This window comes from Falco punctatus, assembly GCF_963210335.1.
Source record: "Falco punctatus genome assembly, chromosome: 8".
NCBI classification, from domain to species: Eukaryota; Metazoa; Chordata; class Aves; order Falconiformes; family Falconidae; genus Falco; species Falco punctatus.
In genome coordinates this window covers 19,402,634-19,428,499 of record NC_137588.1, presented here as the reverse complement: position 1 = coordinate 19,428,499, position 25,866 = coordinate 19,402,634, and the positions used below count along the sequence as shown (strand labels likewise).

The 25,866-nt window shown below is 43.7% G+C and overlaps 1 protein-coding gene across 5 annotated transcripts in view; it reads right to left on the bottom strand.

Annotated features, from left to right (window-relative positions):
• Positions 1-411: 411 nt before the first annotated feature.
• Positions 412-25,866, bottom strand: part of CHN1 (chimerin 1) — a 102,679-nt gene continuing 77,224 nt past the window's right edge. For all 5 annotated transcript variants that reach the window (XM_080400544.1, XM_080400543.1, XM_080400546.1 and 2 more), the window contains 6 exons: positions 19,002-19,086; positions 7,329-7,502; positions 6,565-6,642; positions 5,257-5,394; positions 4,126-4,231; positions 412-1,336 (listed from right to left, as the gene is read on the bottom strand). In XM_080400544.1, coding sequence (XP_080256670.1) covers positions 1,165-1,336; positions 4,126-4,231; positions 5,257-5,394; positions 6,565-6,642; positions 7,329-7,502; positions 19,002-19,086 — 753 coding nt within the window. In that variant the 3' untranslated portion in view covers positions 412-1,164. The remainder of the gene's footprint in view (positions 1,337-4,125; positions 4,232-5,256; positions 5,395-6,564; positions 6,643-7,328; positions 7,503-19,001; positions 19,087-25,866) is intronic.

The window sequence follows — 25,866 nt, the reverse complement described above, 5'->3', positions numbered from 1 at the left end:
TGTATTTGCATTTGAAATTCAGTGGTGTATCCATCTGCTTTGGGTAGCTACAACCGCATAATGGTAAACTGCAATTCCAGTTTGTATATATATTGTATAACTATATATATATATATAAAATAAGTAGATGGCTTGATGATAATTTTTTGCTTTGCTTTGCTTAAGAGCTTTAAAGCATTTTTGAGAAGCACCTAATGAAGAAAGACATTTTCAAACTAAAGACGAATTTGTGGGAACCTTAGTAAAGTGTCAGGTTCCAAAGTATTTAGATCAGAATGGCTGTGTCGAAACTGCTAAAGCTCTAACCCAATTTAAGTCAGAGGTTGTTCAGGGTTGAAGCATCAATGTAAAAAAATGAAACAAACAGTATTTTTGAAACATGTTTGTTAAGTAAAAATAAATAGCTTAATGTTAGAGTTCTAAAAGCAAAATTTAATAAATTAATGTATGCATGCCAGATAAAAATACAAAATTACAATCAAAATAGCAATAATAATAAAGGAACACTGTTCAGCATTGCAGATTTCACTGCAACCACCATAAACATCATGGAGAATTACTTAAAGTAACGTTTAAAGTACACATTTTGTTTCTGTTAAAAACAAATTACTATATGATGAAGAAACTGAAAGAAACCCAAGAAGAAATCAGCCCCAAAAAGTGGCAGAGAATGATATGAAATGTCAGTAAACTGCCAGAGGCTCCATTTCACGTCAGCCTTCTTTTTAGTATCAGAAACCAATTACATAGAACATAAAAGCAAATTCACAACAGGTTTACACAGAGAAACATGCTGAATTACAATCACAAACTATCCAGAACAAAGATGCTGCACCAGTTCAGTTGTTTTCTTCATGGAATGAGTCTCACCAGAACAGGGAGAACAGGGAGCAAATCATGCAATAGCTTTAGGCTTTTTGTCTTTTATTTTAACATGATAAACACCCAGGATTACTAGTACTGGAAAGTATGTGTTAACCTTTTTCAACATCAGCTGAATGGCACTACAGAAATGACAAAGAGTTCCTTCATTTTTATCCTGAATACATCGAAAGCTCTAGCAAATATGGAATTCAGCAACAAGAACCATTAAATTACTTTAAAATATTCCTTCATCCATAGAACATGGTTGCTTCCTTTTTTATTACAAAACCCCCAAAATATTCAAAATAAAATGTCTTCATTTTTTATAAGCATCTCCACCACAAGTCTCTGATAACGGATGTCATTCAACGCCGCCATTGCATCCAGCTCTGGTGCTCTCATAAGAGTTGGTCCGAAAACTATGCCCAGATTCTCTGCACTCATCAGATTTTCCTTTTCATGGAGCGTTACTCTGTAAAAAAAGGACAGTGTTTTTCACATTCCTTCCAGGCCAAACCATGCCTGGATATGCTTGAAAACCAAGGAGACTGGAAATACTCGCCTCTTCCCAAAGCCTCAGAGAGGCTGCCATTTCCAGCAGGATACATACAGAAGCACTGGGTGAAATGCTCAGAAGTTAAGAGTGCAAATGCTGTGTGGGCTTAGCGTGACTCAAATACCTCTGTCCTACCACGCACACAGACCATGCTTACTTGCAGGAGGGATCGGTACTCTGGGGCGAGGGAAGGGGCTGAGGGGTGATTTCAGACAAATCAGAACAACTTTGCTTTTGCTCTTTACAGTGGCACCACACGGAAGCCGTCCCTCCGGGGGGCAGGCTGTGCTGGTTATTAGGTTAGCAGCTTTATGGTCACTAGAGACTTTCTACTGTGCCCACCCAGGTGGGATTCTGCCCAGGTCCCCCTGGTGGCATGGCTCCACGTGGACACACCGGTCCTCTCTTGTGACTGGACGGTGATGGGGGTGAAGCACAGCACGTGTGGATTCCCTGCCTTTAGGCACTGTGGGCTAACCGTGCTAAGCTGCACACCTGGTTCCTCTCCGAGACAAATGATGCCCTGTGGCATGTATTAAGAAAACCTAAATCATCACTTTGGGGCAGCTTTGAAACCACCAAGGTCTCACTGTAACCTCATTTGCACCAATAAGCAGGTCATTACACGTGTGCTCCAACAGACCCGCTTCCACCCTTCCCCTTCCCGGGGCCCTCAGCAGCTGAGCCCCCAGCCCAGGGCAGCCTCCCCCGCCCGCCTCCCATCTGCCGGAGAGGAGGAGGTGGGGAGGCTGCGTTCTGCTGCCCCACAGGAATCCGACCTGTTCAAAGCTGCAGGCTGAGGCCCTGCCACGGGCAGGTTTGCAGGCCACCTCCAGAAATGTAATTTACCCAAGACTTACACCTACAGGAGATGCAACCTCTGCCAGGGCTACCGCAGAAACACGTCTGCTCAGCAAATGCCAGAAGGGTCACCGCTGCCCTGCCACGATGGTCCCCAGGGTCACCGGGTGGTATTTCTTAATGTGGGCTCAGAGGGAGCTTGTGCTCTCCTGTGTGCTCAGCGTGGAGCTGAGGGTCGCACGGTGGGGGCGGCAAGGGGACAGCCTGCTGGGGTGCCCTGGCTCTGCCCGCGGCCATCGCGGCTGCCCGCAGCAGGCAGGCACAAACGTGCCTGGAGCCTGAGCTTCTGCCGTGGCTTATCCTGGCGAATTGCCCCGCTCAAGGGAACAGATTTAGATGATGCAAATGTTTTCATACACACGATGGTTTCAAGAACACATAAGGATTCTCAGAAACAACTAAGAACCCAGGGACAGGGACTGAAAGGGTCTGGCTAAATTTTTTCTCTTTCCACCACTCTGGTATCCTGCATTCATGAACAAATCCTTCGGTATTAAAAAAAAATAATAAAAAAAATTCAAGGCTTTTTTTCCTTTTTCCCCCCTCTGCCTTAATTTTTATTTTAAAACAAGTCAGACTGATTTTTCCAGGCTACTGTGCCTTCAGTCTGTAATTATGCCAAATAAAGGAGCTCTGTCTGATTACCTGAATTCAGCAGCAGGACAACAACCTGTCGAGCACCATGTCTCTTTTTAACAAATGTATTAAAAGCAAGTTTAAAAATGAGTGGATTTTGTCACGCTTCTACCTTATCATTCACCTATACAACGTGCAAAAGCAACTTGCTAATTAGAGCAGCAACAGCTACCCCTGAACAGGGTAAGGAAAAATTAACTTCACACTTCACAAGCAGTAAGGTGGGTTTTTTTGTTCCTGTGTCTCTCATCCCTATGTCTGTCCTAAAACATCCATTAGAAACATTGAAATAAATGGACAAATCAGGCAGAAACCCTGTGGCTGAATTTTGCCTGAGGCACTCAGCAGAGTCAACATATTCCTACTTCTAGAAGAACTGCAAAAGGAAAAAAACAGAAGAGAGCTGAAAATAAAGTATTTTTCTAAGGAAAGGGAATGATTCTTATATATTGACAGTAAGTTCATGTTACTTGAGAAACTAAAATGGATACCCTAACACACCACACTGATTTTTCCCCCCCTGCTTTTCTGAAAGAAAGAGAACCTGTGCTGTTGTACTGGATATTCATCTGTCAGTCTCACTCTAACAATTTTTCAGCCTACTGACCAATTTCAATTGTGTCTTGGGGAGCAGGAGAAACCTCAGACAGAATTTATGCTCCTATGGTTTTGAGAAGGCGGCGGGTGGAACAAGGGGCTCCACGCTGACAAGGAACAGCTGGCAGACCTCACCAGACCTGCAGCTGGAGGGCCAATTAACACTGTGCCTAACTGGCAGCAGCTAAAGCCTAGTGTCTGCTGTCTTGTTTAGGGTCTCAGGGACGACCAGGGTAGACGAGTCTTGGCAGAAAAAGACATCAATCTGTAGCCACTAAGCTGTATTAGCTCCTTGCCCAGGGAGTGACTTTATTACTCCCAGAGGTATGAATGGCTTGTTTACCATTAATATTCACTGCAATCTGAAACGCAGAACAATTTCGTTGTTCGACTTTCAAGTTTCAAAACTGCGTTTTTTTACTTATTTCCTTCAAGTGCTTTGCAAGTGCTTGTAAGTGGGATAAACCCCAGTGTTTGTGTATTCACTGTTGCGCAGACTATAATTCCCTGCCACAGTCCATCTCCACGATTTGGTGGGCCTTGCCCAGACTTTTCTGGACTTTGCTAAAAATGAGTTTGGGTTGAGAGTTCTTTCCAGCTAGTCCACCTACCTCTTCAGATGTGCCATGAGATACCGCAAGGTTTCACAGTGCGCAGGTGGCAGCAGTTTCAACGCCTCATGGAGAATTTCCAGCTGTTCATCCGGATCGGTGGTTTCTGAAACACAGATGTTCAACTGTCGCCACATGTACAGCCAGAATTCACACACAGAAAGACAACAATGGTAGCCTGAAGAGAAGACCAGGTCTCACAGCTCTGCTGAATTACTGATTCCCAGAATCTATCAAAACCTCACAGTGGAGGATTTGCCTGTGCAAAGAGGTGCTCAGAGCACTCTCAGGATGTGACTCGTTTTGGACAAAGAAAGCTCCTCAAAGCAAACTGCACTCCACCAAAAGATTCCCTGCAGGCCACTGAAAAAAGTTCCCCTGGCAATCCTTGATGACGGGACTAGTTTTGCACAAATAATCTACAGGTGCAACCCTGGGACAGCAGAAGGTACTGGGAACATTGCCATCAGCATCTTTGGCTGTGTCTGTACAACTTGGAAAAAGCCTTCTCCAGAGGAGCAGTAAGGCCAGCATCTGGCCCTTGTTTTCTACCCATGGCTATCACACCTTTCCAGGTGTGGCTCGTGTGACTGCTACATTGCAGAGATGCTTCAGGCAGCCAGGACGCTTGCGAGAGATGTTCCAGCTGGGCTTATTGCCATGCTGGCAGATTCAGTGTCTACAAGGCCAGCCTCGAAGGTGGCCTTAGGATGTGTGCTTATCAGCTTATGAAAACACTCAAAATGGACACCTCTAGAAACAAAGGACTTCTTATTTCTAAACATTTTCATAAATCACATTCTTTCTGGCATCACAAAACCAACAGACTTAAAATGTCACTGTTAAGTACCAGGGGTTCATGCAAGACATACAAAGGGATGTAATTGGTAACGTGTGATGAAGAGGAAGCATACCTGGTGACAAAGGCAATGAAAAATATAACCATGATCACACAGCACCGTGCAGTCATGTCGTGCACGCAGTACATATTTACTCCTGCAATCCCTACTAAATAGGGCATGCAGGGTAAAAGCTGATGGGACAGCTATTAAATGAACAGGCAAGTACTGCACAAAAAGGAGAAGAAAAGGTTGAAAATGAGAATCAGGAGAAAAAACGTGTGACACTTACTTGCAGACTCCATAAACTTTGGGTAGGCATCATACGTGATGAGTGGAATTGGCAAATCCCTGAAGTACAGTTTAAGTGCACCAGTGATAATATTGATATCTTCATACATATTCACAGAAATATCAGCTTTTTCCCCATCTGTGTGGAAAAGGCACTGACATTAAAGCCTTGGAAATGTAAACAGATGTAAAACAGCACTCGCAAGAAAAATAATAACTCGCTTAAGCAAACATTATTAAAAAGGACACAACTACAGATGTTGGCCTTTATAAGCAAAACAGAGAGTTACTGGCTTGTGAAGTTCATACTTTCAGGATGAAAACCTCAACCATTTTTACAAGGAAACCTATCCTTTCTGCATTTAAAATGATTACAAAAAACTGCAGGTTTTCTTGGGGGGAAAAACCTGCCTACCTGATCTAGCAGTATCTATCTTGCATTAATGTGTGGGAGTTTAGCTATTTCTGAACATAGTGCATTGCCAAACAACACATTTGTCAGCAACGAAGGAGAAATCAGGGGAGTCTGGGATAAAAACCTTAAAGAAAGAAAACCAGCTTAGTCCCCAGCCTCCTTACTTTACAGGATAAACATGTGTTCACCATTTAGCTCCAGCATACTACCTACTCCTGACCACAGTGGACACAGATCCAGAACTTGGCTTCTCCAGTGCATCCCCACCCTGCTAACGCTGCAGAAGAGACAGATGTTGTCTGAGTAGGTCCAGTTCTCCAGAGAAACATGAGGGAGAGTTTCCAGCATGGATTTTGGCCTCGATTCCTACTGCGACAGGGGGACTGCAGCTGGAAAGCCTTTAATTTTCCCATTGCCTTTTCTCAGAGAGAAGGGATTGTTCTCACTGACGTTCTTACAGACTGTAATAATTCAAACTTTGTTTGCACTATTGTATTCATCTTATTATTTTGGAGCTTTCATCCAGAAAGATGGATTTCAGTTGCACAGCCCTCTTAAGATACTTTACCACTTGCCCTCTATCCCTCCCCCACCCCCCTGAGCGTAGTTTTACTTGCAAACTAGGGCAGTAGTTCAGAAAGCTTTGTCCTTTTCCATGCACATCATTACTGAAGCACAGACACTGATAGAAGGAGAAAAGTAGATTTTGGTCATAAAGGCCAAAGTGAAGCTGATAAGCATTTCTGATGGGAAGACTCCTCTTCTGCTAGCACAGCCGCCGGACTCCTTCAGACCCCTGATGCAGTGGAGCATGAGACAGACCAAGGCTGTGTAGAAAAATTGTGTATATTTAATACATCAGCACAAAGTTCCAGCATGCAGGAAAGACCGTACCTCTGTCAAAAGCCATTTTGACATCTTCAATAAGATCACTAAATCCTGAGACTCGGTATAGTCCTTCAGAATTAAGACCTGCAGTGAACATTTTAACGAGACCAAAATTAATCTTGATTTTACAGTTTCCTTCCACCCAGTTCTTCCTTTGCCAAGTTCTTAATTTAAGGCAGAAAAAGAAGACACATTTTAAAAGCCTTATGAGGCTTTTCTTTCAGAATGAAATCTTATCCTGGCCTTTTAACCCTGACCCTTGCATTAGCAGCACCAAATTCTGTTTACGCAAATGATTTCAGACCTGAAGAAACAAATTAAACCTATCACAACCAATTTAAAAATAACATGCTTGACGTTCAGTCATTATTTCAGAATGAAAACAAATACTCTAATTCTAGAAAAGGATACTTGGTGTGGGCTAGGGGAACTAGCAAGAGGGAACACATCAATACTAACTGCCTTTGTTTTAGCACGTTCACTTATTTTTAAAATAAAAATATTAAAGGAAAGGTAGGTGCCAATATATAACTGTAAAGCAGTGATTGTCCATTAAGCAATTTCTAGCAGAACCTATAAAAATTATAAATGGGTATGAACCATGAAATAATGCAAAGTGTAATATTAGCTGTGCAGGGTAATTGGCAGTCATAAAATGTCTTGTGCAAATCTGTTTTGAGCAATCATACATTCCGCAGAAATCCAGATGACCCAGATCAATCTAAACGGATTATCAGTAAAGCAAGGAAAGCCCATTAACTATGCCTTACCTCTAGATTCAATTTCCCTAATGCACATATCTACTACCATTGGTCTCTTAGTGAAGTGTGCTTTTACTAGCGTTGTAAGGTCACAGCTGTACACTTTTTTGACATGCTTCAGGTCTGGCTTGCAGTCATTTGGGACCATCTTGGAACATTGCTTGTGCACATTTAAACCACAATCTGAGAGAAAAATGAAAATATGATTAGGCTGGTGTTTGGTGAAAACGTATCCCAAGGTCAGTACTGCGCAGTACACGTCTCCTGCGGGATCTGACCTGATCTCACAGCTACTGCTTCTGTTGAGACCCCTTACCCATCAGATGTGTGAGGCAGGGACAGACCTGAACTAAGATTTTCTACCCAAGGCATTTCTTCTGTCCCTGGAAGATCTACCACAAAGCAACACACTTTCCATATGTTTTTTTGAATCAGGATCTCAGAGTCAACTACGTTCCCCACCACTATTGCAGATGTTGCTACCATGATCTAAATCTTCCTCCCAAGTTGCTGCAGATCTAACACAGCTTTAATGTAGTCCTGGATTGTGGCACTTCAGACACCTCCTGGGGGAGATGAAGGTCGGGACTGGGTCTCAGAGGCGGCAGCCCCTCCGCAGCATGCACTGGCGAGGCAGCCCCCAGACCTGAACCACTTCGGGGACCCCCACCCTCCTGCCAGGGGTGGCGGCCCATGTTGGTGCTGCTCGTGACAGGGTCTGTTCCCCAGCTCTGAGGCACTGGGGTCACCAAGCTGGTGAGTGGTGACAGCAATTCTGACACCGTTTCACAGGGTGTTTCTGAAACAAAGTGTTGGCAGGCAGCAAAACAATGCTATTGACTTTAAAAAGGTCTCAGGAAAAAACTCTTTTTTTTTTTTAAACATAAACAAACAACCCCACAGCTTTATTGTAAACATACTGAGAACGAGGTTCAGTTTAAGTGAAACTTACTTGAAATCAGATTATAGAAAAATATTTATTCTGCCTAAAAAACACTCAGGGTTTTGGATGGAAAAATCTCAGGAAACAGCACCAATAATAGGATGAAGACTGTGATCAACACGAGCAGGCAGCAGGCCAGTGTCAGGAGCAGCCTCCGCCACTGCCCCCAGTAATTCTGCTGTCACTGCCACTTCTGCCTTCCACCAGACTCACAGGTGCTTGCGAGGAAAGAGCAACCGGCAGGAGAGGCAGCACCTCGCAGCCAGGGTGTTTGCCATGCAGTACGCACGGAGACTCCAGTTCTGCAAGCATTTCTGTACCTCACTGCATTGCCATTTGCGAGTCCCCTGGATTTCTGCAGAATTAAGGGATGCAGGAGCTTGAAGGATCAATGCCTTGACGAAAATTTGTAATTTCCTCTCCCACTGCAGTACTGAGTATCTGTCTATACAGATCCCTTTCGTATTTCATTCCTGATGATTTTGCCAATACTTGCATTTTCATTAATGCCCCATAGATTATTTGACTTTGCTCTTTCCAAAACAGTAAACCTCAGAACTCATCGCTAAGTTTAATTTCCACTAAGTCAGCCGCAGCCTGCTGCTAAAAGCACTTTGTTTACTTAACAGGCCTGTAAAGCAACCAGCTTTGTCACTTAGGATCCTCTGTAAAACTTCCAATCTCTGATTGCAATTAAAGTTCGGCACGTCACCTTCAATCAGTCAAAACTTGCACAGACCCTGATCCAGATGAAATGGCTGATTAAAATTCTCTTTAGCTATTTCTGTGCAGGAGCGACTCCCTGCCCTGCCAGGAGCAGTTAATGCACAAGACTGAGAGCTGCGAATGCCCAATTTCCCACCTGCTTGCGATTTCGTGCTGCGAACCCCCCTGGGGCAGAGCAGTGCCACGCGGCACCCAGCGCCCTGCCCACGGGCTGCACCACGAGGCCACCCCAGCGGCTGGCTCTGTCCCACAGCCCTCTCCTGGGCTCACCCCAGGAGCTGCACGTCACCCTGGGCTGTTCTGGAGCCCCAGGCACCTGCTGTCCCTCCAAGCGTGAAGTTCTTTTTGGTCACTTGGGTTCCTCCAGTGTTCGCTTAGTTGCCTCATTTGTGACAGAGAGGAACTAGTAACAGCCAAAGCACTTGCTTTCACCAGAACACTGATTTATACTCCGCATTTAATCAGGGGTTTTAAGACCCCAAATCAGAAGGTGCATGACTACGTGATCTCTTTGATGCACAGCATCTGCCACACCTGTGGGTGTGGAACAAAGCAGCTCTGAGCACGCCAGCCAGCGCAGGCCAGGGGAGCTCTCCACCTACACTTCAAATGTCTGTGCCCAGTGCTGCATTTTGCCTGAACTTTGAAAAACCAGGTCCCTCTGTGCTTTAAATAGGGAATCCAAATTCACTGGAAACGTGTGACCTGAACCCTTCAGTGCCTCACGCTTCAGCTGTAACACGGGAAGGAGAAGCTGTTCTTGCCTCCCCTGGGTCTTGCAGAAACAAGTCATTAAATGTTTGTGGAAACGCACGGGGAACAAACCTTACATCTCCAGTGTAAGGTCTGAATTCTGCACCTTTAATAAGACCAGCACTTTTAACGACAAGAAGACAAAACACCGGATAGGTGCTATTAAGCAAGCTCTGCTTTCAGAATAAAGACAAAGTTGTGGAGTCAAAATCATACATAGTCAAATTAATTGGAGGCAATATCTTAACAAACACACAGAAGGGAAGCAAATTAACACTACATGGGAAATCTTAATTCTTGATTTATTTTGAAACGTCAACTTTGCAATAATAGTATTTACAAATTCAAATATAATTATTATACACAGAATTCCTAGAACTCCTGCATGAAGCACCTATTCCAACATGTGTGAAATGCTCTAGTATGTCTGTCAAAAGTGATGCCTAGAAGACTGGAATAGTAGTGTCTCGCTCATGAGGCCTCATAAGCGATTTTGTGAGTGCAAATTAGCTGCTTCACACAAACAGCAATATAGCCCAGAGTCATGTTTCTGGGAATCCAAGGATAATTAAGACTAAAATATATTTAAAAAAAAAAAAAAAGGAAAAATGTGCTTCCAAGTATCTTACACTTGACTTCAAACAATTATCGCATTCACTGAGATCATCCTAACTATATTTATATACAAGAAAGTTTCATTTCATTAAAGTATCTAACTTACAGAGATGTTTTTAATGTGAAAACCTTGCTTCTGAAAATAATTGTTATTGCTAATCCCACAGATTCAAATGGGCTTTGGATCTGACCTCATTAATATCAGAAAAATAATTACAAATGCAAAAGTCAACGTTTCTTCTCTCTCATTTGTTTAGATTTTATGTACCAGTTCACTGCTTAAGGGCTTACAAACACTCCTGAGAAACATTTAAAACCTAGAAATACTTCAGATACCTAATGCTCAGGAAATGCATGAGCACTACATTCAATATTATTGGGCCTTGCAGTGTTCTCCTAACAATCAAGGCTCTTTGCCTCTTTTGTAAGCGTAGGAAATGACCTTACTTTAGCAATTCCGCATCAATAAATACTTCTAGGAGACTTCAGCGAATTTGGAACAGAAAACCTGTATTTTTTCCAATAAAGAAGCTGAAACTCACCAACGCTTTGCTTCCTACCAGGTGGGCCCCTCCCCCCAGCTAACAATACTTCACGGAAGCAGAACAGCCACATCTTAGTCACTGGTCTCTGGTTCAGTTGGTAACTTAGGATGAAGGATGATGCCTTGCTACCTCCAACAAGGTAAAAAGCACAATGGCAGGAGGTCAGTCTTCCTCTCCACAGAGCACTGGGAATGTGCCAGCCTTTAACTATACTCTGCTTACTTGCTAGTACTAAAAGACAGGAATTATGCTGCAAATTGCATATCATTAAATAAAAATGCCCTCTGTTCTCATTGCAGATGCTTCATGAAAGCTTCAAACCCCATCATTTTAGAATCAGCTAGGAAGGAATGAGAAAGCTGAGTCCTGAATCTCTCCACGTGGTGAAATCTTAGGACTGCCTGCCTTGTTTGCACATGAGCTTCACTATTTCGCTGGGTTTGTTAAGACCAAGGGGATTCTCTTGATTCCAGATTTAGGGTCTATTTAATTTTGGTTATATCAAAATAAATCCAGAACAGCTAAGTTGGCATTAGCAGCTTTACCTCGGTTCTAAAGTAACCAGGAACCTTATCCATTTCTTACAGAAGTTCATCAGAGCTTACCTGCTGGCTGGCTATACAAACTGGTGAGGAGCTGAAGAAAAATCCCCCTAAAGCACTCTATCTGCTGATAACTCCTATAATAATACAGGGCAGATTTAAAAGATGCAGTCATGAACCCCTGCAGCTCAATAGGAAAACTTCTCCTGACTTCAGTTAATCAGAATTTCACCTTATACAGGGATGATTGCTCAGGACTAGAATTGTAAGTCATGCTTACCACTCCTTTTTACAGTGCTATCAAACTGTGGCCACCTTTCAAATACACCAAATGTGAAATTCAAGGCTTTATAGGAAGTTTAGAAATTTAGAAAAAAAAGTAATTGTAGATGACAGGTTTAAAAAAGTCTGCAATAAGCTGCCCTGACTCTAATGGCATATTGATCTAAGAGTTCAGGTAGGCTGTGACATTACTTCTGTGAGAGGTATTAAATTTAAAACCAGCCTGACAACAGTTTCCTATGATGCCTAGGAAAAATGCTTGGTAACGTTTTAGAAACAGCTAATACTGATGCTAGTCCACTGGGCTGAAAGAACAAATAACATGTTCATATTAATGCCTGAGCAGAGCCAAAGATACATGTACATTAATACCGCCCCACGAGCACACATTATAAATATTTGCACAGACTAAAATATACTTAGCTGTTGCTTTTTGTTATGCTGATTTGACTTTAGCCAGTTTTAGATTTCCTTTCGTTTATGATTTACTGGCTAATATGGCTGCTGATCACGCACCATTAGAACAATACTGTATGCTACATACATCACTCTAATTATATTTTTGAATTATCACAAAGAAAAGGTATGCATTTTGTCACTCTGAGGAGCTAAAAGGTAGATTTACATTACCTGCAAAGAGTTCTGAAAGGCTCTTCAGAGGTTTATGGTAAGCGTGGGAGGGTGGGAAGCGCAGGTCTGCTGTGGTACGTGCCAGGTGGGATAACACCCCCACCTTCGGCATGCCGACATGCAAAGACAACAGGTTCTATGCAGGCACAAAATACTGGCATTGTTACTTTTGCAAGGGTGAAAAGGTTAGAAAGGCATTTGCTCTCATACATCAATCATGAGCTAGTAGCTTTCCTTTAATAATTTAATGCTTTTTTCTGTAGCAGAGGAAGCAATGTTTTCTGTTCCCTCAGATGCAGTGTGTGAACAAGAGTGTGAACGCAGCAACCCCGCTGGCCCTGCGTGCTGCACTTTTTGCTTCCAAGCACAGGGCAGGGGGGTGCTGTGAACGTCTGCCCTCCCCCTCCTCGGCAGAGCTGTTCCAGCCCGGGTGGCCATGCTGATGCTGCTACACTGCCTTACGTGCATGCCATTTGTTAACGTGCAATGCACATCTGGAAGCAACCTTGGTTCCGCCAGAGCCGTAAGCCACTTTATTAAGCAGTGCTGCGGCAAAAAATTGCTTCCAAACACACATGTATGCTCCCCCAAGCCTGCTTTCATCCATACTACCACATCATGCACTATAGGGTACATTATTCTTTAGGAAAGAATTTTTAGAGGGCAGCTAGTTACTTGGCAACAAAATTGCCTAATACTACAGAAAAATCAGGGCTTATGAAATTAAAAAAAAGCCCATCGAGCAAGCCAATCTCCCCTTATCCCAAATCAAAAGGATATATATAGAGATATATATCCGGGCCTCCAAAAGCTGGACACGTTTGATGATGACGGTTTGATTTTATGGAAGTCTTGAAAGATCAAAGTCAGTTTGTTCAAAAACTTCCCTGGCTTCTGGCCACGACACCTGCCTACCTTCTCAACAGCTCCCCTGACGGGCCGCTGGCTTGCTCAAGGCTTCCAGGTCTGTGTGGGCTTGGAGATAAAGCTGCTTTTAGGACTTACAGTTTCAAGAACATATAGCTCCAGAATAGCTTCCCCATGGGAACAGCTCTGAAGCAAGGCTCTGTTGCCTGATTAGCATTTCAAAATTTTGGAGCTCATTCCTCGCAGGAACACCATCAGATCCTGAGCTGGTGGAACAGCCTGTCAGGCAGTGCGCATCTCTCCTCCAGCAGCATCACCACCTGCCCGGGGTGGGCAGGGACTGTTCTCCAACCAGTCCTCTTCTCACGGCCCTGACCTCTGTGGCTTTGCTTTGCTCTAGTTCCCTTTTTGGGCTGCCTGTCCGTGTCCTGCATAGTCGGGGAAACTAGCAGATCCTGGGTGCACATCTCAGAAGAAACTTGGATGCATTTTTAAGGTACAAGTGTGAGCAGAATGGGAGCTTATCATGACCGAGGCATGCCAGATACCTCAAGAGCAGACAACACAATGAGCACATCTTGCCTTCCCCTTTGCTGAGCCACATCACTAGACCATCAGCCATTCTTCCAGGCACTAAAAGCATGAGCCCTGTACCTGCAGAACTAATGCCTAAGGATGGGCAGTCCGCTTTGTGTTCTCCTTCATCCTTGACACACCAGTGGAGCAACACAGGGCTGTCCAACGCCAGGGATTCAATAGCAAGGCAAAACAAAAAAGCAAACGAAATGGGGCAGTTGTATGTTTTTTCAATTGCTGGAGAAAGAAACAGATGAAATGGGGAAATTAAACACTTCAGTGGTAATTCACAAAACAATCCTGCTTTGAGACTGTACTTCAACTTTTCTGAAAACGTACTCCTGGGGCTTACTGTGGTTAGGGCTGGCAGCAATACAGCTTGGCCTCAGCCAGTGGCAGCTGGTTGCCCCCACACTGATAGTTCAGCTGCAACTTTATTTCTACCAGTTCTTTAGAGCAAAGTTATCTACTCCAAGGAAAGCAAAAATAACCGCTACATGGGTGGGAGGCTGAGATAGTTCAGAGCAAATCTATCAAGGCAGCAGAGATGTTGCTTCATGTACAGCCTCAGACAGCGGTGCTGCCTGGTGTTAAAAGGAGCAGCCCAAAATGCTATCAAAAGCATCCAGTGAAATACGGTCCAAAAAATTGCCTTTCCTTTAAGACAAGCTAACTGATGCTCTTAAACCAGACTGTTCCAAAAAAAAAAAAAAAATCTTCTGATTAAATCACTTAAGGACTATAAGCGAAAGGGTACAGAGGAAGGATGAGATTATACAGTAACTTGAACAGTTCTGATGGGCTGGGAAAGGGGACAGGACATACACAGCAGCTTGATGAGTTTAATAGTCTGCTTGTCTACAAGTCTACTTGGGTAGTACACTAACAGCACCATTAATGCCATCCTTTAGTCTCTGAGAACACACACTGTTCTCTGTTAATGCTACTGAGTATTACGTGTTTGCATAATTCATAAAATTAACTTCCTGCTTCATATCTGCAAGTTTTCTTTGGATATTGTTATAGTTTCTCTCCTGAAAACATTCTGGGCAATGGGATGAGCCCTGTGAGCATGGAGGAGCCTTATACAGGAGCAATGTAATTAGGAATACATTTTTTTTTAAGTTCATGCATTGGATTTTGAGCCGGGGTAAACTCTTATGTCTTCATTAGCTTCTGCTCAGTTTCAGTGTTTACACAAGCTGGTGGCATTATAATTTCAAACACTTCTTCAGTCATTTCTACTTATGGCAAAAGCCTGCAGGAAAGCATGTTGGAGATGGAGCACGCTGTCAGAAAAGGCAGATTCCTTGCATACAGATAATCTTCATCTCACAAAAATTTTAAGGGTCTGTGGCTAGGATGCAAAAACTGGAAGCATGACCCTCTGAGGCAGTAGGGCAGATGCCTATTATAAGGACTGATTCTAAGGGAGCAAATCTGTCTTTAAAGAAATTGATGAAATAAAGATCAAATTTGAGAGAATAACATTTAAGGAAAAAGAAATTATTCCTGTTTTGCTGGATATACCTCCAGCGGAAGTCAGACTACAAAGTAAGTCCACCAATTCATTTCCTACATGATCTAAATCTTGGACATCACCCTAAGTCTCCATGCTGAAAGACAAAGTCTTGTCATGTGTGGCAGCTTGCATTAATGCAAAAACCTTTGTAGTCAAGACGACAGCTAGCATCTTACTTCAACCAATAACCACCCTTCAGGTGGCAAACATGGTGCCTACATTTACCCCTTATCTTTACGGAAGACCACATACTCCTTCTTCTTTGCCTGCCCCAAAACCCGAACAAGGGTAAGCTAGGGAGAATCATCTTCTAGGAGTTAATCATACAGGACTGTACCTGATAAGATACTGAACACACTCAAGGCTGTATTTTGGCAGAGAGGGACACATTCAGTCATGCTGGACTGCAACAAAGCATGAGTCAAGGCAGTTCAAGTTGCTAAGGCATCCTTGCCGGTTGCTATGGCATGTGTACTGTTATGAATGGTTAGTTCTGGTTTATTATTTTTCAAAGGATTGCCTTAGTTTCTGTAACAAACTAATCTATCAGCCATTAGAAACATGGCTTTTTCCATTAGATGTTTCCATTTCCATTAGAAACATCCACATTTTCCTCCGGCTCCTCCTCCTTTCTGAAATGGGTGACATTTATCTTTGTTGTCCAGTCTTGGACTGTCCCACACTTATCTTCTTGGATGTGCTTTTTGTGCTTCTGCAAAGAAGAGGATTTTAAATGGTTGAGAATAGCCCATGCAGTAATCCATTTGTATCTGTTAAACTTATCACTTTGGTACAGCAAATAGAGTCCAGACTCCCCTTGAGATGTGCAACTGTTTGCTATAAAAAGCAAATGCTTTAAAAAGTATAAAATTGCATATGATCAGTGCCGTTTCGCTTATAGGTATTTTCAATAAAATGATTATACAGACCACCAAACAGATTTTGTGCGCTTCCCTGGAGTGGCATCAAACCCCATTTGAATGCAAGTGGGCTGCCTCCTGCTAAAAGCTGTAATTTTTTTGAAGTACAAACCCACTCTGAAAAGCAATGGCCTCATGTGGCTCCTTGTTTACTGTGCCTCATTGTTTCCATATTAAAATGGCTCAGTTCAGAAGCAAAATGATTACTTTTTTTTTTTTTCTCCTGGAAAGACACCCCCACTCTGAGACCCGCACAAACGCAGCCAAATTCACAGCACTCAAATCTGAGCTCTTCCGCACTAGTACATTAACACTGGTTACACAGGTCCTCGCTATGTGTCTGCACGCCTCTGACTTGCCCAAATTTGTGCAGCCTCTGGCTCTGATGGCTTGCGCAGCCACAGGTGATAGAAGCAGACAGCCACTGCTGAAAGTGAGGCACAGGCAAGGCAGACTGGGGACCGCCTGAGCCTGTCCTGCCGTCTCCATGTCCACACGGCTCTGCCTGGAGTCCCTCTCCTCTACCCACCTGCTGATGTATATGAAATTTATGTGAACAAAGTCACCTGGGAAGGCCCTAGTTCTCTGTCAGCTACAGCTGAGATGGCTAAAAGCTAGCCTTGCGGTGAGGGCAGGGCAAGTGCAGTGGGTTGGCTGCAACGTGTGCCCCCTTGGGAAAGCCCAACAGTCCTGCTCCTCAACCCCAAGCAAGCCACGCAGGACACACTGCAGCAACCAGATCCACCAGGCTGCAGAAGCGCCGCTCGGCAGCCTCGCCACCACACGGCTCCTCGCCTGCCCCTCCTCACACCCTGGCTGATGCTGCTGCACATCAGCAGCTTGCTTGGCTGTGCCCAATGACCCCGAGCCTGAAAAACCTCAGCATCCCCCTGCCCCAACACCTTGCTGACACTTCAGCAAGCAAGTGCATGTATTTTATATTTTAAAATAGAAGTAAGATCACAGAAATTACTAGAAGCTACCAACAGCGATATGAAACCTTACACAAGACAGAAAGCCCTAATTATAGTTTCTAAACCTATGAAGTCATCTAATACACATATGTTCCTCTACACTGCAAGGAGCAAAAAGGAGACATACAGTACTTACTACCATCCTCATAAGGAGGAAAGAAAACCAGACTTTGGAAGCCTTTAGAAATTAATAATTTACAAAATTCTGCACAAACCCAGAAAATCAGCTCCACTTCAGTTAAAAAAAAAGGAGGGGGCGGGGCACAGTACAAAGTCATAAGCACTTCAGGTTTAATTACAAAAGCGATATTATTTGTTCATTCCACAGTGCCACGCAGCATTGCAAGCCTCCACTTGCTTCACAAACTCACTGTTTGTTTTTATTGATTTTCTGGATTAAAGTTACTTAACATAAATCTGAAAAGTAATTTGTATTTCTCCTACATGCCAAAACTGAGGAATCTACCTTAGGTGAGGAAGGAAGATGGCACACTCACTGGCCCATGTGTCATCAAAAAATGACTACTTAAATCAGAAAACGATTCAAGAAGAAAATAAGGCTTCCTCTTTCTCTTCTAGCACTGTACACACTGTGGAAAATCACCAGCAGTAAAAAGTACTAAAAATCTTCATTCATAAGTGAAGGACACGGCTGCAACCCCAAATACTTGGTAGGGGCAAAATACTGCGAAAGGAAACACCATTTTAACATAAACATTTCTTAAAACAGAGCTGTACTCTCCAACACATCCTGGACAGTGCAGAGGCTATAGATAACAACAGAATATTGCATTCAAATAATTATGGGGGAAGCATTTTAAAATATTTCAATCCTATTTGGCTATAAATTAAGTTTTACATTATTTTACAGGTCTGTGATAGAAAGCCCTCTTATTTGCTTGAGACAAGACTTCGGAAAGCTTCAGACAGAGCAGATTTTCTTAAATTAGCTTGAAAATACAGTTTCCAGGGCAACATACGCAGGTCTTCATACATCAACATTTCTTTTCATCATTTTTATAAACATGGTTGCTTGCTAGAATGTCATAAAATACTTTTAAATACAGTAAACTATTTTGATCACTTTGATCCTTTTCTTTTTTTCCTTGGAAAAAGCTGACTGCCCTTTCTTTTCAGAAGAACGATATCAATAAAACCGTCAAACTGTTTTACTTCAGAGGCTTTATCCCAGAAATGCCTGCAGTGACACCCATGCGTAATACATTTCTACCAGCACCCGACTGCTTATGTAACATTTCAGTACGCATCCCTTATTCATCATTCCTTTTCTTCCTTATCAGTTTGCAAGTTGGGGAGACGACTTGGGTCTACAGCATGCTGGGAGTCTGCGGGCTTATACATAAAATTAACCTGAATGCCTGTTTCTCCGCAACAATGTGAAATTTGCTGATGCCCACCTTGCATATCAAGAACCTCTGCGAGTTTCTCGCACCTACCAACCATACAAGTGGTATAAAAGAAATAAAGCTAACAACGCACCTACCTATTTCCTCCTCCATTCCAAAAAGGGGGAAAAAATAAACCCCTCAATGATGGTTATCATTCCCCCCCCCGTGAAGGCTCAAGAGGTACTCTGCATCACTGCAGTGACATTGCTGAAACAAGTACCTGAAACCACGAGCAGCAGAGCGGGTATGTTTCCTTCTTTGATTTTAACAGGGGCCAGATGGGACCCTCGCCACACGGCGTTACGGTGGAGCAGGCAGCACATTAAACAGTTGCAACATTAGGACTGTCTTAGGAAAAGAATACTGAACGACTGTTACCTGCACATTTTACTCCCTGAGCAATGAGGCCCCACATAAAGTTGGCGCAGTATTCACACCAGTGCGGGCCCCTGAACGTGTGCACCTGGAAGACAGTAGCAGAAAGGCAAGTTACAGAAAGCGACCCAACTGTTTCACAGACAGCAATAGCAATGTGTCTAAACAAGGCAGCATTCGTCTTCTTCGAAGGCACCACATGCAGCCACTGGAAGCGTCCCTTTGTCACCACAGGAGGGGAAGAAGGAAACCTAAGAAAGATTTAACTGCCAAGATTTTTGCAGACCTATGGGATAACAGGAGCTCTCCGTTCCAAGCCAACCAGAGCAGCAGAACCGGGTCTGTGGGGGTCTGCCCCCAGACCCTGTGGGGCAGAGGAGCAATGGCAGGTTGCAGCCCTTCTCCTGCCTCTCGGCATCCCTCCATCTGGGCAGGATTTTAGCTACGAGGTGAAGTTTTTGCAGCGACCGTGCAAGAGCTCACCTCTCAATTTAAAACAGCTTCTCCTTTGCCCTTCCCTCCATAAGGTGCTGTGTGAAACGCGTGGGGGGCTGCAAGATTTCGCCTTCAGCAGAAGGAGTCCTGCCAGGCAAAAATACCAGTGCTTCACAGAAATACTCCACGCTCGCTTAGGGACCTTCCAGTTTAGAATAACTCTAAAAGGAAATTAATTCTCTTCAAACTAATGCTTCATATTGAAAATCCAAACGATTCTAGTAAATGGAAAAAAGAATCCACTGAACCAGGAAAAAATTCAAAGCTAAAGAAGAAAATAACCCAATGCTGCTTTCAATCCCGTCTCACACGCTTGTTACAAATCCTGCAGCCACCATTAGCTGCTTCGGATTTTATTCTGGTAAAGTTCCTGCTGTAGGAAACCACAGGATTCTTTACAGAGAAAACCACTGCCTCCTCAGCCAGCACAGCAGGCTTCCAGCCTCTCCTCAGAACAGACAGGCTGACCAAAAACCCAGGAACCGAAGATCATGAAGAAATGAAATTTGCAGTGAAATGCAGTAGCAGTGCTTTAGGCTGAAGTGTCTTGGTCCCCCAGCACGGCTGTGTGGCTATCGGAGCGGGCAGCACCCGCAGGCCCGCGCTGCCCGGCGCCCACGCAGGGCTCGGCTCAACACCAGCAGCACGCCATGCGGGCTGGCCGAGGCGGCGGGCACTCCCTGCCCCACCAGTGTCAGCTGGATTCCAGTGACAAGTGACAACCCAGAGCAGCGCTGAGCAGTTCAGACCACATTTGGCTACGGGGAGGTCTGGGGCCTCCCGGGCACCTGCTGCCCACGAGGCAGCAGTAAGGTGGATCGCTGTGTTGGTCGGGAAAGTTACTGCTGAAGTCACCAAGGAATTCATGTGTGTGTCCGTGCTAAACTCGGCTTATCATCACCTCCAGCCCTGCACTGCTGAGCACCTCTGAGGGAAGCGTAATGGCGCACAGTGCCACGCTCCCCGGTGCCGGCACAGGCTGCCGCCCGCCCGCCACACCAGCTGCCATCCTTTGGAAGGTGTGATGTGCTTCCCAAGGCCCCTTCTCCCCCCAGCTCCAGCTGACTTCTCTACAAAGCAAACTGACACGACTGTCAGCAGCTGTGATCTCCATTTTCTTTTTTCCTCTCACCACAAAGAGATTTTTCACACCTTCTTCTCTGTTACCCACCTGCACTACCCACATCCTCCTGGCTTTCTTCCACAGCCTGGTGTTTTTTTCCCAGGTCTTTGGCAGTGTTCCCTTCCCAGAATAAGCACATTCGAATATCCTCAAGCAAGACACTGTGCTTTAATGCCTGCAGGACTAACAGAACTTTTTCAGGTGGAAAATAAAAGCTTCCTTTCAGTCACCATCTTTTGCCTTTGGTCAAAGGAACGTTCCCCTCAAACAACACTTATTTAAAATATTTCCCAAAATTCCTGTTGAGGAAAATTGAAACAAAAGTGACAGGTCAAAAGTTTGCGCAATAAATAATCTTTTTTTTTTTTTTCAGAATTCTTTTCAGTTTTTTAAGAGGGTTGGGTTTTTTTTTGGTTTGGGTTTTTTTTTTTGGTGGGTTGGTTTGTTTGTTTCTTAGTATTTCTGATTGTACAGGAGGGGGGAATTTTGTCTTGTTCCTTGAAATGCTGGCATTTTAACTTCTTTCTTTAGGCAGAACAAGAACAAATTCTGACACATTCATATTTCTTGCTAAATAAAAAGAACAATACTATCCTGTGCCTCTCTGCTTGCTGATTTCAATGCATCAAATTCGCTGAACATGCCATTTGCTGAAGCATGTCTAATTCTTTCCCTGGGTGCTGGGGTCCTATCCTGCCCTCTCCAGAGGCACCTCCAGCGCTGACACTCACCAAACCTCAGCTGCTCAATCTCTAACTGGCTGTTGTTTCAGCGGTGAACATCCCTCCTTCTTAGTATCTTGCCCCGCATGTTTCCACCTCCTCCTGACTCTCCCTAGGAACTATTCTGCAGGGTCTGCCACATCCCATATCTGCCATTCCAACCTTTTGCCTCCCTTCATTTTTATTTTTATCTTATTACGATGATTTTTTTTTAATGACCCCAGTTTCTCTTATGTTTCCAATAACTATTATTCATCTAGACACAAGAAAACCCCCAACCTTTCCACTACAGCCAGTTCTCCTGACGTTATCCTGGCTCTCAGCTCGCTCATCAGAGAAGTTTACATGACTCATCATCAACTTAAAAATGACAAGGACAGAATAGATTTTCCTCTTCCCTAGCAACACTGCATGTATTGGTCACCCTTCACAAGGCCAAGACTGACTTTGCCCTTCAGGATCATTGTCTCAGCATCATTAGCATCATTCTCTCATCCCATGCATCCAGGCTTCATCCGAATACTGAAATGCCTTTCTGTATCATCAACTAAGAAATTAAGTGCTCCGTTAGAAGATTTATCCAGAGTTTGCTCAGCTTTACACTGCTGCATCCAAATTACTCTTTCTTACCCGCTATTCTGATTGCAAACTCAAAACAAACTACAAGGTGAGGAGAGGTTTTTCTATGTTCCATAATGCTCTACCTTGCTCTGCCCATTATCGGACATGCCATCGGGAGGTTAATATTGCCACAGAACTAGGAGGCTCAAAGGCCGTAACGTCTTTCCGTCCCCGGTGTACCCAACCCTGCAGGATCAGCTCTGAAGCCTCCTGTGGGGTTTCCAAACGGTGCTGTCTTCTCCCAGAGCTCAGTGGTGCTGGAGCGTTAATCTTGCCACTACCACGGAGCGGAACTGGACGTCTAACCCTGTGCTGGTCTGAATACACACCATCTCTGGAAATTAAATCAGACACAGTAAGTGATGCCAGAAAATAGCAGAAAATTGGTCTTCTGAGGTCGGAACAGCCTCTAATCCTGTTTCATCCTGCAGAGTGGGGCCTGGCAGCATGCTAAAAAGAAACACGTTTGCATCCCTTTGCTAGTTCAAGAGCCAACACCTGCAAATACTGCATTTATTACATGACATTGTTTAATACAGCATTCTGATTTTTATATTTAATTCCCCATTCTAAAAATCTGCCAAGCGACCTGCTTGTTTTCAGAACTGCAGCAAGCTTTCCAGAAAAATTTCTAAAAACACACCCAGCAGAGTCCCAGAGATCCTGACTTAAATTACAAGGGGATTCTTTCCCCTTATAAAAAGAGCATCTGCCATATGCAGATTTTACTGTCTTATAAAATGTGAAAGAGCAGGATTGCCAACTGTGGCTTTATATCTCCCAATCCTTCCATTCTCACTCCCGCCCAAAACATCTTTTTCTCTCTCTTTCCATAAGGCTTCAACTGCGAGTGATTTTGTAAGAATGTGGAAAATGGGTGAGTGGGAGAGCAAGAGAAACTGGCTTTAATCTCAGTTTGTAAAATTCCAGGGGAAATAATAAATTTAAAAGAAAAATCTAGGTGATCTTAAAGGAAAATATCTGCCTCAAAACCTAGATAAAATCTTAGGATTTTATCCTAAGGTAAAATCCTAAAAATTACTAAGCTGTCCTGCAAGTCTGAGGTAAGAGGAGAGCCTGATGTTGAGCTTACAACTAGACATTTCTATTTCGAACTCTCCTGCAACATCAGCAAGGTACAATAAACATTTAATTACTGTGACCTTACATAGGAGGACAGTTTTTTTGCTTAGGCTTGAAGGCATTTTCTTATCCACAGGGCAAAATAGCTTAACTTCTGAGGTTAATAGGTGTTTTAGAATTTAATTTATTTTTGGTTTGCATTTAATTAAATTATTTCTTAGAAAAAGAGACAAAGTTTTAGGAGAAGCAAATAAAAAACAACCCGGAGGCTCTGACAACAGATTATACCACAAGCTGTGAAATTCTTCAAGCAGATCTCTCACCATTATTTCTCAGGCTCTATAAAGGTCACTGTTGAAGTTAGTTACCCATGTACCTTCAAACCACACTTATTTTTTTACACTTTTGGTATTTTTTCCTAGGTAGTTGTTCAGCTAGCCTTGATTGCTATCTGAAAACCAAGAATGAGACAGCAGATAATTAGTATTCTTAACTGGGAGCTTACAACATATCCCTTGTCAAGGCAGGGAGGAAGGGAATGAGGAAATACCAGCAAAGTGCTGTGCAAACGCAGTATGAGAGAACACGATGATCAGAAGAGCTTTAGCAAAGCTGCTGCTGGGCAGAAAGCAGGGCTGGATCTGACAAACTATGGTTATGCAAAATCAACACCAAACACAGAAAGCTGAAGTCCTTGTGACAGTATACAAAATACCCTTCCTTTGTTGAGAGGCTGCTGCCATGCTCCTTCTGAATGCCCGCTCCATCAGGACCCTGCTGCACACAGAGTACCTCTTCCACAGCCCTCCCCACTGAACTGCCGGTGAGAATAACAGGTTTTGGAAAATCCAGGCATTACTCTCTGTGTTGGGATGAAATGCATCAACTTGAAAAAGGGTGAAAAACAACATTGTTGACCTACCCTCTCGGGCTCCCAGAGTCCTACACTCTGAGTAAAAAGCTGTGTTGGCACTCGGAGAGGAGACCAAGCTGACCAAGGACTGAATAAATGGCAAACACCCAAGCATTTGTCCCACACGATGCTCTGAAGGTACAGTTCTGCTGGCTACACTGTCTTTCAGACAAATTTCCAAGGACGATGGGACACTGCTGATGAAGGCTGTCAGCTCAGTGGTCCTAGCTGATGTGCAATTTCGTCAACTGAATTCTGCCTGTTGGGACTCCACCAAGCTTTTAATTGGATATGGGAGGCATCATAAGTCCCAATTAAAACAATGAACTCAGCCTGTATTATTAATGTCTGTCTTCCCTGTCGCAGCTGATTTTTATCAGTCACTGAACGTACCCGTGTTTGCACCCAACAGGCATGCCCTTTTCATCCATTCCTGGCCCGGGCACAGATTGCCTGGCTGTGCAAGGTACAAGAGAGATATCAGCGAGAAGGTCAATCGACTCAACTATCTGTTTGGGCAATGCTTCAATTTAATCCTTGCATATATTATGAAGATTAGACAGCGCCTCTAAAACAAGGGTCTCCAGCGCTCCCAGTATGCCAGCACATGATACTCCTCCTGTGAGGCAAATATTGCTGCTGCTGAGTAATCTGAGAAGTGAAAAGACTGCCATGACAACCCACACAGCAGATCTATATCTGCACGATAATTGCTTTCATCCAAAGATGTAACAGAAATGAAAGTAACTGAGACCATTGGAACATACCTTCTCCAAAACCAGAGCTGATTTTGCCTGGAGCAGAGGGGTATTAACTGTGGGGACCCAGCCCGGGATCGTGCAGCCACTCTGCCCAGCAGTGCCGGAGAGGAGGGATGCTGGCTGAACGCTGCAGCATTCAGAGCCTGGAGTATGAACAGCATCGTTATCGCCAGCGGGTACACCGACACGCACGTTGAGTGGGCAAACCTCCCTCCAGGTCCTCACCCACTTGGAGCCTGAAGCACTGACATGTCTTGTTTATTCTCTGGTTTGCACTGATCATGTCAGCAGAGATGGGAACAACTGGGAACTGTGGTTAGGTCATGCTCTATAAGAGCCAAAGCGAAAAACTGGAAAATAGCATGTTGGTGTCTTTTTCTGCTTGAAAATTCAATGAAAATGGCCACCCTTCTTTCAGGGTGGAATAGTAGATTCTCTTTAAATTGGTATCTGGAAACTGGAACATAGCTCATTTTATTCCAGGCCCAAGTTAGATACCTGTGTCTATGCAAAAAATTGTGGAACTAGAGGTGAAACTTGAATAAAATCCTTAGAATTAAAACTGTATATATATGCATACCATATGCACTATATGTGATGATGTAAATAGAATACAAAACCCTAAGAGATTACTAAAGAAATGTTTTTGCAGTGATGCGAAGGCTAATTTGGAGGAAGAGTTGTTGATGATGAGAGAGCATGCACTATGTGCTTCTTGAGGCAAGCTCCCAGTCCTCCCCAGCAGAGCACTTCACCACAGACATGAACTGGTCTGCTCCTGGGGCTGTGCCCATGGACAACTCACAGGATCCACATCTGCGGACTAATAAAACTACTAGTGTGGTGGGAAGGAATTACAGCTTAAATAAATGAAGGATTTAGGAAAAAAAAAAAAAAAAAAAGGTTGCTTGTTTGGTTGGTTTTGTTTTCAACAGAGGCAAAACTTGAATGCAGGGACTAGCACCAAGAGACCAGAAAGGGTTAAATAATATTGTGCTATTTGGAATCTGCTTTGGCAGAGCCCTGGCTTTCCCAAAAAAGTAAAAGTTACATTAAATAAATACCTTAGGAGACTAAAATCCATCAACACCTAAAAGCTTTTCTGGCTAGAACTGTTTCTTATAATACATTATGAGTTTCAGGAGCAACA